This window comes from Oreochromis niloticus, linkage group LG22 (assembly GCF_001858045.2).
Source record: "Oreochromis niloticus isolate F11D_XX linkage group LG22, O_niloticus_UMD_NMBU, whole genome shotgun sequence".
Lineage (NCBI taxonomy): Eukaryota > Metazoa > Chordata > Actinopteri > Cichliformes > Cichlidae > Oreochromis > Oreochromis niloticus.
The window spans coordinates 19311754-19326098 of NC_031985.2; the positions used below are offsets into that span (position 1 = coordinate 19311754).

General features: G+C 40.4%; 1 protein-coding gene across 1 annotated transcript in view; it reads left to right on the plus strand.

The window, feature by feature from the left end:
* The window catches only part of csmd3b (CUB and Sushi multiple domains 3b), a 361413-nt gene that overhangs the window by 289794 nt on the left and 57274 nt on the right, over positions 1-14345 (plus strand). The window contains 13 exon segments of the mRNA XM_019350799.2: positions 1297-1488; positions 3671-3797; positions 3951-4153; positions 5602-5793; positions 6131-6269; positions 6855-7042; positions 8858-8976; positions 9183-9258; positions 9360-9476; positions 12629-12742; positions 12837-12932; positions 13205-13408; positions 13732-13856. Of these exon segments, the coding sequence (XP_019206344.2) occupies positions 1297-1488; positions 3671-3797; positions 3951-4153; positions 5602-5793; positions 6131-6269; positions 6855-7042; positions 8858-8976; positions 9183-9258; positions 9360-9476; positions 12629-12742; positions 12837-12932; positions 13205-13408; positions 13732-13856 (1892 nt within the window).

Consider the following 14345-nt stretch of genomic DNA (forward strand, 5'->3'; position numbering starts at 1 on the left):
TAATAATCATTTTGTATCGACTCTGCCAGTGTCTTTGTCTAATCTTTGATTTTTTTGGATTATCTTGGGCAGATGTAAATACATTTTAGCAGTATGTCTTAAATTATTAACCAGTTAGATCCCTCATGACGACCGCTGATTTCTGACAAATCTAACAGGCTCACTAGAACAGTTTAACTCTAAATGGATGGATGTATCACAGAAGTAAATATGAATTTTTCCACTGAAACGATCAGAAGAAACATGTCACGTTTGATTAACAAAGCTTTCAGCGTAGGACGAAGTGGTAAAGGTGTGTTTTGATGTTCACCAAAGCACACCCACATTTGGCAGTGCCCTCTTAGACGCACAGTTGGAATTCTAATTGTTTAAATGGTGTCATGAAGGGTGATAGCTTAGTATTATTCACTTTGAAGTTGTGTTGTCTCTGTACTGTGTTGGCGCAGAGGATTGCTTACTTAGACCTTTGCTGTTTTCATACTTTTCCAGGTAAAAGTTATTTTGCCATATAAAACAAAGCACATTAGCAGCAGCAGCAGCAATTTTGAGATTGTAGTACTTTGCCTCTGTTTGTTTAGTGTTACATTTGATATAGAGGCTGTAATTCAATAAAACTCCCGAGATGTGGTCGAATGAATAATGCATGGTGGTTTGCTTCCTTATACATATCTAACAAAGAGAGAACAATTTTAGATGGGAAACTGTTCACACTTGATGTCAGGATGATGACAAATGTGCTATTGTTGCTCAATAGTAAGTATAGCTTTCCAAATAGCCATTCTTTTAAGGATTTAGACATGCACCTACAGCAGTCTGCCAGGAGATAACTCAAATCCCGGTGCACCTCGTCTTCCAGGTAATGCCGTAGATCAAATCCCGGTTATGGTCTTATAAGGATAAGCTATTTATATACCTATTCATATCTCGCTCTCCAAAACTGCGAACAAATATTCTGAATATTACCATGGAAACTGAGCTTACACTGACTGTGAAAAACAACATTAAATTGGATAAGGTGTATACACGCTCCAGTATCATTCCTAATAATGGTATGTCTCATGTATTTTTTTCAGTTTTGTTATTAAAACAGGATGAGAGCTTAACAGGATCTGTGATATCAGCAAGCTCATAAACAGAATCCTTGAGTGGGCCAGATATTAAGGGAATATTGCTGCGCATCTAAGCATCTAAATAAAACTAATTCTCTTTCTCTTGTGGGCCTTGGATATCCCTTAGTGAGTATTTTAAAAAGTACATACTGTGAAGCTCTTTTGTCTTTTTTATGACTCTTTCTAGGTTTTGAGTTGTCTCATTGTGAAGACCCAGGCGTGCCTCAGTTTGGCTTCAAGGTCAACGACCAAGGTCATTTTTCTGGGAGCAGCATCACATATAGATGCGAGCCTGGTTACACTCTACATGGGGCTTCTACGCTGAAGTGTATGACGGGTGAAAGGAGAGCCTGGGATAACCCTCTGCCTTCTTGTATAGGTACGTCCTTTAGTATCTGAAGCCAATAACACTCTGAAAGAAGGTCTGATTTAAACACACAAACACACACAGAGATATTTGAAGGCACGCAGAGTCCTGCACAGATGCATTGTGTTTCCGACCTTGAATAACAAACTTTAATAAGCTTGGGAGGGAGAGGTAATTTTATTTCTTAGATTTAAATTGATCTTGTTGCATTTAATGCTGTGTAGTGTGCGTTCCACAGCACTTAGTTGAATAGATTCAGAGTTACGCGATAGCTGAAAAGTGTGTTGGTATCATTTCAATAAAAAATCAGTGCAGGATCTTTCCAGTGAATGAACGTCAATGTAATTATAAAAGTCTTTATGTCTGTGCATTGTGTTCTTTAGCTGGAATGGCTATTTATCTAGAATTCAGCTAACACACACACATATCTTTAGGTATCAGGAAGCATTATTATACCAGGTTTGTTCTGTAATAGATTAGAAAGTGACTTGCAGCTTTATGCAACATTTGATTGCAGGATGTTAATTCAGTTATCTGGAAGGAAAACAGATGGGGGCCAATTTCCTGTAGAATCACCTTTCTTGATTTTCCCTGGATATCACACGCTGTTGTAGTTTTAAAGTCCCAATGAAAAGCCTATTTATTCGGCATTATACCACCTGGAATCCCTTGGCCCAACTGATGCACTACCTTTTCTGCAGTGGCAGATTTTCTTTCCGTTCCTGGCGGCTGCCCTTATATTCTCCCAGTGCTGTGTTATGTACTCAGACGTGCCCCGACATAAAGCACACATAACCTCCACGCAACTCTCGGCACATGAAGGGCTAAGCCACAAACGCGCTGTTGAGAATTTGTTCATAAACTCATTTTATTCAATTTGATTTGGCTTTGTTTAAAAGCATTCTGTGGAGACAACTCCCCACTTAGTATCGACACATTGCTTAATACTCAATTATGCCATCGTCGCCTTTTTAATTCATTTTCCAAGGTTTCAAACTGATGCAAAACAACAGTCCGAAGTATTGATATCGAGAAGTCGACCGTAGTCTTTCACTGGCTATGCAGTTTCGGGCTTCTCTGGCTTGAAAAATAAACACACACTCACATATTTATCAGTGTACTGGAATGTACCTAAAATGCTGTGATTTGAATATTATTTGGACTTAATTCGGATATGTTGTTATTTCTTCCAGTTAGCACATGGTTGAATGATTGCATCCTCTAATTAAACCCAAACAAATGTTAGGCTTATTTAAAGTGACAAATAGAATGGCTGCTGTTGCTGCTTTGCATGGGAGCTATAAGCATAACAGCCAGTCCAGTGTTTTAGGACCATTTTTTTTTCCTTCACTGCTGCCTCTGAACTTTCTGATTTTGGATTCAGACTAATAAGTCTCCCTCCTTCACACTATCAATAATGAAAGACTCATAAAACTACTGGCTGAAATGCTCTGACTTTATATTTTAACAGTGACACGCTGTGACCTCATCTAACCTCCAGTCTTAATATTATATTTCTTCTTCTTATTACTCACAGGTTTTCCTTCTTTACCCCCTTGGTTCTCTCCTTTTCTCTCCCTCTTTCCCTCTCCCTCTCTCTTTCTCCATCTTTTCTCCTTCCAAACTCTTAATATCGCTCCTATTACCCGAGATAATATATTCCAGTGATGAAGGGAGGAGAGCCTGAGGGAGGGGGAACATGGAGAAGGAGGAAAAGCAGAGAGGGGATGAAGATTGTGAAAATATATAACCGAGAGAGACAAAGAGAGAAGGGGGAATTATTTTCTGTTATATAATGTGCTGTGATTTCTTTAGGGAGGAATGCAGGATCAGCACTTTGTGTCTTCTTCCTCCTCTTTTCTCCTCTTCTCTTCATCTCCTGCGCGTGATATAGAGTGAGAAAGACAGAGAGACTCAGCGGATAAGAGTTAGCTTCTTTCTTTATCCATTTGTCTCCTTGGTGATCGTTTAATCAGTGGCCTCTGAGGTGCACCTACTGGATCTGATTGCCTTGACAAACAATTGCCACAGACAGATAAATGGTTGGCTTGTCACAGCGCACATACACACACATCAACTGGCCATCGGTTGGGCTGCAGTGATAGGTTTGTAATGTTGTCACAAAGGTGCTAATCAAAGACATTTTTACAGTTTGTTTTAAAATAAGTGTGTGTGACGTTATTTATCCCTGTAGCGGAGTGTGGGGGTCGTTTTAAGGGTGAGTCGTCAGGGAGGATCCTCTCCCCCGGATACCCTTTCCCATACGACAATAACCTTCGCTGCACCTGGACCATCGAGGTGGACTCGGGAAATATTGTGAGGTACAGATGATCTTATTAAGGCTTTTGATCAGTACATTAAGCATAGTGTAAACTTATGCGTGAAGTGAAATCAGTTTGTATAAAAATGGTTTTGATGAACATATTCTTGCTTTAATTAAACTTTATTCTTATTATTTTCCTCTTATTTTACAGCCTCCAGTTTCTGGCCTTTGACACTGAAGCCAGCCATGACATGCTGAAGGTTTGGGATGGGCCACCTGAGAATGAAATGTCTTTGGCAGAGCTCAGCGGGTCTCTGCTCCCTGAAGGAATCCACTCGACACTGAACACAGTCACGGTTCAGTTTGAGACTGACTTTTACATCAGCAAGTCTGGATTTGCCATACAGTTTTCTAGTAAGTGATGAAATTAAATCTAACTAGAAAGCAGTGTTGGGAAGGTTACTTTTAAAATGTATTCCACTACAGATTATAGAATACATGCCCCAAAATGTATTTTGTAACGTATTCCGTTACGTTACTCAATGAGAGTAACGTATTCTGAATACTTTGGATTACTTAATATATTTTCAAGCTTTTTACAACGACATGAATGTAATATTGCTGTGTGATTTATTACTTTTACTGAAGGTTACTCGCCATACCAATACCAACTAGATTTTTAAATCTTAATATAAAATGAGTAACAGTAGGGTGGACATTAGGTAAGGCTGCACTTTTTGCAGTGATCTCGTATAGAAAACTATTCCGCGCATATATAAAACAGGTCCGCGGCTCCGAACCGTAGTAAAGGACCTCTGGCTAATACGTCGGGTTCATGTCGGGCTCGTAGCTGGAAACTAGCTTTACTTTGTTTTCTGGGTCAACTTTGCCAGCGAGAGACAGAGAGAGGCGTTGACAGGCTGCTCCAACGGAACTTATAGTTTCGGAGGAAAACACGAACGCAGTGTACAGTCGAGTCTTAACAGCTTACTCACATCTGGGCTCGTCAGGCACTCTTTTTGGCTGCAGTGGTTATTATTATATTTACATGCTTCCATCTCCCGTTTCTGCTCGGTGACAACTCGTACTGTTCGGCTCTCCTTTTTCTCCCTTCCTCGCTCACAGACACATAACAGGTATGGCAGTCCATTCTCCCTGCAGCACGGAGTACGCGGCCCATGAGGCTACATAGGCTATGCCTGTAACACTCTGCCTATTGCCTTCATATTAAATAATTTTTTGAATAATAATTTTTAAAAATATTTCTTCACGTCATTATGCCGCAAGTAGGGTTGACATGGGCCGCGAGATTGAGACACAGGCATTAGGGCCTCTTAATGCGTGTTTTGTTTGGGTTTCCACCGGCGTGGAAACCAAAAATAGAGAGTGCATAGCCTTATGAAACAGGAAAATACCGCCATGTAATCCTTCATTTCAATAAAGTAACTGTATTCTGAATACCACCTTTGTAAACGGTAACTGTAACGGAATACAGTTACTCATATTTTGTATTTTAAATACGTAACGGCGGTACATGTATTCCGTTACTCCCCAACACTGCTAGAAAGATATAAAATATAACAGATAGGTTTCATCTAGACTACTGTTGTTGTGTCTATGCTCTTCAATGGGTAGTTCCGTTAATAAAAAAGGGAATAAAAAGCTATATAATTATGCTGCTTCAAAGACCTTCACCTAACCGGAACAAAATTAACTTACGTAGGACCCATTAGTTAGTTGAAGTGGTGCTGTTTTTATGCACTGGATTAAAGCATTAGATACCTGGTGTGACACAGTTTTCTGTAATTGCTCCCCTCTTTCTCCTCTATTCCCTGCTTTGTTCCTATCCCCTATCTGTCCAGGCTCAGTAGCTACAGCCTGCAGGGACCCAGGAGTACCGATGAATGGCAGCCGTAGTGGAGATGGCCGTGAGCCGGGGGATTCAGTGTCCTTTCAGTGTGACCCAGGATACGAGCTCCAGGGGGACGACAAAATAACCTGTATACAAGTGGATAACAGATACTACTGGCAGCCCAGCCCACCTGTCTGCATAGGTGAACACTCCAACTTTCATAGATTCTATAGGGACGCACAATAAATGTACTGCATATACAGCTGGAGGTATTGTCTCACTCAAGGACACATATGTCTGTGACTTATAGGAGAGCTGTATAAAAAGGTCACGCTTTATTCTTTTCACATATTTTCATTCTTTTGCTTTTTAATGAAGCTTCTCATTCAGTAGCAGTTTTCTCCACACTCTGATGCATGGTACACAAAGGGTTTTTTTTTTTTTTCGGTATGGTTGAGCTTGAGAGAATATTTAAATGTTATGACATTTCAAGGCTTTGTCAAAATGGATGTCAATCTTGACCTGTGTTCCCACTTTAGCTCCTTGTGGAGGAAATCTAACAGGCTCCAATGGATTTATCCTCTCTCCTAACTACCCGCATCCTTACCCTCACTCAAAAGATTGTGACTGGCTCATTGCTGTCAACCCAGACTACGTCCTGTCACTGGCCTTCATCAGGTAACCTACAATGCTACTTTCCGGTTCAGCTCGATTGAGCTTTTTAAAACCTCTTCACTAGACAAATGTTACTGCCGAGTGAAATGTGAAATGGAATGACAGTAGACTAAAAGCCTGTCCAAGCTGAGCTGGCTCCATTTGAAGACTGAAAACCTGGATATCCTTTTTTGCTGGCAGTAAGTTCTAATACTAAATTTTCTGGCAATCATTTCAATTTGGACAAACTGTTGGAGCAACAGACCAAAAGACTCTTTTGTTTTAGCTTGCTGAAAATTAAAATTTTAGGGTATTTTTCCTGCAGGTAAACGAGAGTAAAATGAAATAATCAACCTTGTTTTTGCTTTGTGCAAGGTTGAAAACCATGTAAAATTATGACTTTTTTTCAAGAAGTGGGAACTTCTAGCTTTAAGTGCTTTGAAAATCTATTGAGCTTTCACCGCTTTCAAAAGCTGTGCTTGCTTTGTGGTACGAATGACAAACAAAACAACTCTAAAAACCACTGAATTCATCGTAGATACTTTATCCTTGAATTTTTGTTGACTTTCTTTCTCTTCCTTATTTGTCTCTGTCTTCCTTTACCTTTAGTTTCAACATTGAGCCAAACTATGATTTCCTGTACATCTACGACGGTCCGGATAGCAACAGTCCTCTCATTGGTAGCTTCCAGGACAGCAAACTCCCAGAGCGGATAGAGAGCAGTTCAAATACAATGCTTTTAGCATTCCGTAGTGATGGATCGGTTTCTTACACTGGATTTCACCTGGAATACAAAGGTATAATGGTCTGCTAATAGTACCACATCTCTCATTTAAATTGAATTCTTACTGAATCGGGCAGCACCTAAAACCACATTTTGCATTCTCACAGAGGTCATATTAATAACACAGGCAAATTTTGATAAAGTGTGATAGGCAAAGAAATTTGAAGTATAATCACATTTACAGAAGAGAAAGGAGTGCATCCCCTGCATCATTTAACAGTTTACAATACTGTGCAATAGTCTTGGGTCACCTCTCATTTCTTTGTATTTTACTTTTATTTAGGTAAATCTGTGAAAAATGCCAAAGATAACATCGTTTGACAGGCATACAATAGTATTTTTTCACCAGCTAGGTAATTCTCAAAGGACTGTTTGCTGAAAACTTGGCATATCTTGTAGTGTGTCCTTAAAAAATTGAGGAAAGGCCCTTCAGTCCGTCTACTACTGGCCAAAGCATGATCAGAAATGGTGTCAGTGGAAGGGTGGCTGTCAAGCGTATGTCAGACCTGGACTGAAAATCAGTTTCAACAGGTCTTATTGTGAATTTTTGATTTGCATCATTGTCAATGTGTGCTGACAAGCTAAGGGGAAAGATACAACAGTGAGTGCCTACAGTCATCTGTAACACACAGTGGAGGTGTTGTGGTTTGGAGCTGCATTTCAGCCATGGGTTGGCCTCCCCAGAGCCCAGACCTCAACAATACTGAGGCAGAGTGGGGAAATCTTGGAGAAAACAAAAGTTAGACAACACCCGCAGAAGGCCTTTAAGCGTCCTTCAAGAGTACTATTTCTCAGAACTACTCAAAAAAATTACAAGAAAGCTTCCCTAAGAGAGTTCGGGCTGTGTTGAAGAATAGTTGGGGTCACGTCAAAAATTGACTTTCAAGCTTGTTAGAATCGTACAAACCGTGTTTCCATGTTTGCATGCTCCAATAAATCCTGCACCAATATCCAAATTTCATAGAAGAATATACAAAAATGGAAGTGGCTTAAGACCTTTGCACACTACAGTACATTTACCTAACTATATATCACTTTTAAATATGGCCACTACATATACAGTCAGTCTTAAGTTATTATGTTCTTCTCTGTTTTAAGGATGCAAACAAGGAAAGTTGAAACATTTCAACCGCAAGTTTTTTAATAGCCATTTTTTTTATTATTGATTGTTGAAAAATAATTTTGAATCTTTAAATCACCTCTGCTTGATGTTGTTTTCTGTCATTTGTGTTTTTCATAAAGAAAGCCATTTGGGAAACTAAGATTTCCACAGTAAACATAATAGAAACTCATGATGACACAATTTCAGCATAATATAACGACAATATTTTCTTTTACCTCACACTAAGACCACTCACACTTTGGTGTATATAGATGTGTACCATGCTAAATTCAGGATGAAAGAGAATTATTGCTCTCTGCATAAAGTCCTTGTTGAATCAGTGTCTATTGAAATAGTCTGTCAAGAAGGTGTGAGTTGGATTCATTTGCACAAAAGAGTCAACATTGACTTTGCATGGACTGAGAAATTAAGTCTTAAGTTGATGCGGGTGGCCACTAATCTTTTGGGAGGGGGGCCAAGGCCATAATTTACAAGGTTCATGTAGCACACAAAAGCCGGGGGATGAAGTTATCGTTCTTGCTCCATCTTGGCAAAGACAGCTAAGTCAAACAGACTGTTACAAAGGCCAACGGAATGCCTGCCTCATTTGATTATTGCAAGAGACTTAGTTATTATTAATTTGCCCTATTATTCATGTGTGCCTGTCACTTTTCCTTTGCCTCATGTTCTCTCTAACTCACACTTTTTTTCCTTTACTCCATCTAGCCAAGCTGAGGGAATCTTGTTTCGACCCAGGTGTGGTTCTGAATGGGACCAGGCTGGGATCTGATTATAAGCTGGGTTCGACGGTCACCTTCTACTGTGAAGCAGGATATGTACTGCAGGTACAACCACTTGGATGACTGAGGGGTCGACTGAATTTGGGATTTTGGTATTTGAGTAGCTGTTTCTTAGGTTGCTGGGTGGATTGCTCATTGGTTTGTTGAACGGCTGGGTGGGTAGATATTTAGCGAACAGGGTGTTAGTTGGCTGGGTAATTAGTTACGTGGACTGGTTTTCCTACAACATTGTCTTTTTTGTCTGTTTACAGGGCTATTCTACTCTGACCTGCAGTATGGGTGACGATGGCAGACCTGGATGGAACAGGGCATTACCTAGCTGTCAAGGTAAAAAAAAAAAACACGTCACTCACTCTGTTTAAATAGAATTTACTTGTATGGACTTCAATGTCACTGCTATCTGTTTGTGCACACGTCTGAATCTCCAGCCCCATGTGGAAGTCGTTCTACGGGATCAGAAGGGACTGTTTTATCTCCAAATTTCCCGAGAAACTACACCTCCGGACAGACCTGCGTCTACTCTATATCCGTACCGAGAGAGTTTGGTGAGCTCAACAACCTATGCAGTACAGAGTTCAGACATGCAGTTGTGTTCAGCTTTGAAAGTTAAACATGTGGCCACAAGTTTCTTTTCAAATAATTATTATATTGCTTTTTTCTACACTGAAAAAGAGCAGCATTAAATCCTTTCAGATTTATTGCAGGAATCTCGTGGTGCCCTCTGAAAAGCTTCCTCAGTGTTTTGAAAACACGCAGAAACATCAGTTATATTACAAGTGATAAAAAAATACGCTTTCTAGCCATTAATTTGTCTCCAGGCGTGAGTTTCATAATTGTAGTGACATTTAGAGATGAGACTGCCACATTTGACTGGTGGTCTCAAAGCCAGACATAAATAAGGATATGAATATTATAGCAGATTCTTCATGTTACAGTGAGGCTGTGCTGAGAGGGTGATCATTAGAGGGGGGGGTTTAAAAGGCTTCTGCTGGGAAATAATCTGTAAATAATTCCTTATTGTTGCCACAGCTGTTAAGAGTTTTGTCTGGAATATTAAATATCGGCATTCATATCACTCAAAATTCAAGCTGAATACAGAATTGCATTTTAATGTATTCTAGTGCAACTCAAATCTACACGTATCAATGGAGCTTCACTGTATTTTAAGCCTGCGAGTGGACACCAAGTTAGATTTGTGTTGTCAAAGTAAGAATGCCATCAATGTGGAGATGGACAACTTATATTTGTGCCTACAATATCAGTTTACAACATCATAAATGAACAACATTGTTGACTGATTATTAGAACTATTTGCTCATTGAATGTGAATTAAGCTTTAATAAACAATCAGTAATTGGTGGATTATGTCCAATTATGCCCTGTGGTGTTATGAATAAATCTCAGCTCTCCCTAAGGCCATGGATGGTTGATGTTTCATTATATTTGCGCTTTTGGATTTTCGCCTCCGTGTAGAAATCCTGACTGAGAGGAGCTAACATTTGGTTGGTCTGCGTGTTGTATAAGACACAGAGAGAGCCTTCCCAAAACTCCCACACAGAGTGAAAAGACAGATTGTTTTGTTAAGTTGCAGCGCTGCCCATAATTTTTAAGCAGCTGTCATTCTTGTGTAAAATATCTTGTTTTTAATTACAGCAATTGAATGGTCCAGGCTGGAGGTTGCAGCAGTCCTGCTGTTTGAACTGCCAGGCGATCATAGATGTAGGAATCGAAATCAACTCGGCTGGTTAATGGTCGATGATGTTTCTCCCTTCGTGCAAATGCCTCTTTCAGTTTTACCAGCACGTAGGGAAAACCCTGGGCATATGTCCCGTTGGAGATGCTATACCTCCTGTTGGATGATTACGTGGCAGAGGACACCCACTCAGGCAACTCATCAGTAGGCACGGGAGCTCCACAGGGATCAGCGCCCAGTTTTCTCTCCAACTGATGTTAGGAAGTAAAGAGGCCTTTCAAATGAACAGTCAGACATTTAAAATCACCTGATTCTAAATTCAGTGGATCAGTTCAGACTTTGGTGGAGAGGGCTGACCTGATCTCTAGGGTGTATATGATTTTACATGCAGAGGCGTTTCTCTAACAGAGAGCGATGAGGTTAACATAGCAAAGGACAACACTGCTGTGATCATTAATTCCTTTGTGTCTGTGAATGTCTGTGACTTTGTGTGGGCTTTTTTATTAGTACCGCTGAGGTGTGTTAGCTATTCCCTGTGTGCCATCATACTTTATGAATTCATGAATCTGTGTGCAAATGTTGACGAATGTGTCGTGTATTTTGAAACAGTTTCAGGTGCGAACTCCTCCGCCTGCTGTGCAGTATGTCAATATCACAGCAAGGAATGAGGGAAACTCTAATCGCTCTGATTTCCTAAAAATCCTTACATAGTGGGCAGCGATGTCTGCAGGCAGGCAGAAACCGTGACAGGCCAATAAAACATGACAATAAGAGGGTAGTTTACCATATAAAGCTAAACGCTTTCTTAATGATTTGTTTTAATCCCCTTTTTGACTGTGTGAAAAATTCGGTGGCGACTGAAAATCCATCGTTTCTGTCCTGCTTTGCTTGTCAATAAAATAACATGAGAATTTTCATGAAAGCACAGAGGATCGTTTGTGAGCCAGAGCTATGTTTCCGCAAAATGTGACTCAAACCTTAAAAGAAATCCTCAGAGAGAGGCAGCCTTGTATAAATTGACCAGTGACCTTCTTATACCAGCATATCCTTGGCAATGTTCAGATTTAATCCTTAACACCTCAGCCTTTGGGGCCAAAGTGAGAGCAAGGCAGGGTGTGGAGGTGATATATATGTGCATGTGTGCAGTGAGTGGAAGAGAAAGCTCCAAATAGGTGTAATTTATCCCAGAGGACATTTTTTTAGATAGGACATGTGCTGCGAACAATAAAACTACACCTACCAATTTGCATCTTCTGGTTGCTAATGATTGGTTTGATGATGCAGTGATCATTCGAGACAGAGCAAATTGTACCTGTTTGAGAAAATACTGAACCTCGGCCCTCCGGGGACTGTCTAATGCTACCTGCCGGTACAGCTGCACTCTGAAATTTAATCTTTTGTTACTGTATGGAAGTATTGGGTGTATTTCCTTCCTCCTTTCCTACACATCTGTCTTCCAGCGGTAGCATGTCATTAATTGCCAAGTCCCTGCAGGTGTTCTTCGCAAGGAAACGTGATTGGATCAGTTTCAGTAAGCTGTGTGAGTGGCACTTCGGAGTTGACAGGTTACCGCCTTTGTTATATGGCTTTCACTGAAACTTGCAATACAGAAGAAAGGACAGAAAAGCGTCTTGCTCTGCTAGCGTACGTTACCAAATCCAAGTCGGTCTTTGCAAGATTAGCATCTCCCGCTAGCTGACAACACTGATACACTGTTACCAATTGATGAGGAGAAGGGTGTGGGTGGCGGGGTGGTGGTGTTGACTGCTGCATGATGAAGGCAAGGCAGCGTTTTGACTAATAAGTGTTATATAATTTTGTACCAATAGTTGGCCTCAAATAGAAGGTGACACTGCAGCTTAATAACATTTAAATTAGGTATTACAGGTTAATTTTATCATTGGAAGGTCAGCAGCAGACAGTGGCATGGAATAATAATTTGCTACCATTCAGTTGCGGTTAATTCATCTCTTTCGCTCTTTTCTCCCCCATTTTTACCTCCAGTTCTCTTCGGCCAGTTTGTGTTGTTCCAGACGTCTCTTAATGACGTGGTGGAGATCTATGATGGACCCACTCAACAAAACACACTCTTGTCTTCTCTCTCTGGGTCACACTCTGGTAAGGATGGTTGACTTTAATTGTGGATAGTTGAACAGATGACAGTCACTCAGCCTCAACCCATAACGTGTTGTTGCTTCCACCCCATCTTTAGGTGAATCTCTCCCTCTGAGTTCAGGAAACCAGATTACAATAAAGTTCACCACAGTTGGACCAGAAACCGCTAAGGGATTTCATTTTGTCTACCAAGGTCATTATTGATATTATTATTGCCATTATTATTATAATGATGAGCATTTTTTGTTACTATTCAGTTAAGCCAGAACATTTATATACTAGACTACTAGTACTAACAAATTGATTGTATACCTCATCTTGAGTATGCGTTTCCTCCTTTGTTACATTTATTTAAAGGAAATTGTAATCAGAAATTTTAAATATGTTTCTTAAAAGTGTCTGAATATGCAGTGAGAGTGGTACACTTCAGTTTATTCACTCGGGCACTTTCTTTTTTTCCTTTAGCTGTACCCCGGACTAGCTCCACCCAGTGCAGTTCAGTCCCCGAGCCACGCTTCGGGAAACGTCTCGGTAATGACTTTGCAGTCGGCGCCTTGGTGCAATTTGAGTGCAACCCCGGTTACACGTTGCATGGCTCTACTGCCATTCGCTGTGAGAGTGTACCGGACAACCTGGCGCAATGGAATGACACCTTGCCAACATGTATAGGTAAATAAATCTGAAAATCAGACACAGGACAGAAGGGTTTGTTTATCTATTTCTGAATACAGTATTAGTGTGATTGCACAGTAGAGGCTCATAACTGAAAAACAATTTAAAACAAATACAAACAACTGCAATCTGCATGCACTGTACTCATATCTATTACCCAGATAGGCTCTTTGGTATCTCTTTCTGTAACGGCCATGGTTGGCATGGCTCACTTTCTCTTGCTTTCCTGTAATTTGTCTACAAAGTGTTGTTTTAACCTCTGTTTTTTTCTCTCCTTTCTCCTCTGCTATGCTCTGTGCACTCACTCCTCTCTCTCCCAGTTCCCTGTGGGGGCGTATTGACCTCTCGCCGCGGGACTATCCTGTCGCCTGGCTACCCAGAGCCATATGACAACAACCAGAATTGTGTTTGGAAGGTCTCTGTCCCAGAAGGAGCTGGAATACAGGTAGTAACTGTCACATGCTGCTTCCTGGCTGACCTACGTATCATTGGCTTAAAAGCTGAGCAGGCAGGATCTCAGGGAAGATAAGATATTATTAGAAGGATGAATGGATGGATGGTTTCTGAGAGAGGGGCCATCCAGAGATAACTAGATAGGGTCTAATCATGAAAGATAAGGCCTGATTGCATGTAAGCTAAACTGCTATCACGGACAAATACAAAGGCAAAGATGCCTTTTGCACAAGGTGCAGTCCCTTGAAATGACAGGCACCTCAAAGTGTTTGTAAATTCCTTTGATTCCTTTCCTTCCAGCCTTTGATTTAAAAGTAGAGTGATTGAGTTTTTGAAGCAGCTCCGTCTCGATAGATGTTTTGTGGATCATTTAGATTAAAAACATATGTGTGGGTTTAAATTCTGTCAATTTAAACTAAATAAACTGTTGAACATTGTACCAAATGCAGTTTCATAGCAATCTGGGGACTTTTTCTAAAGA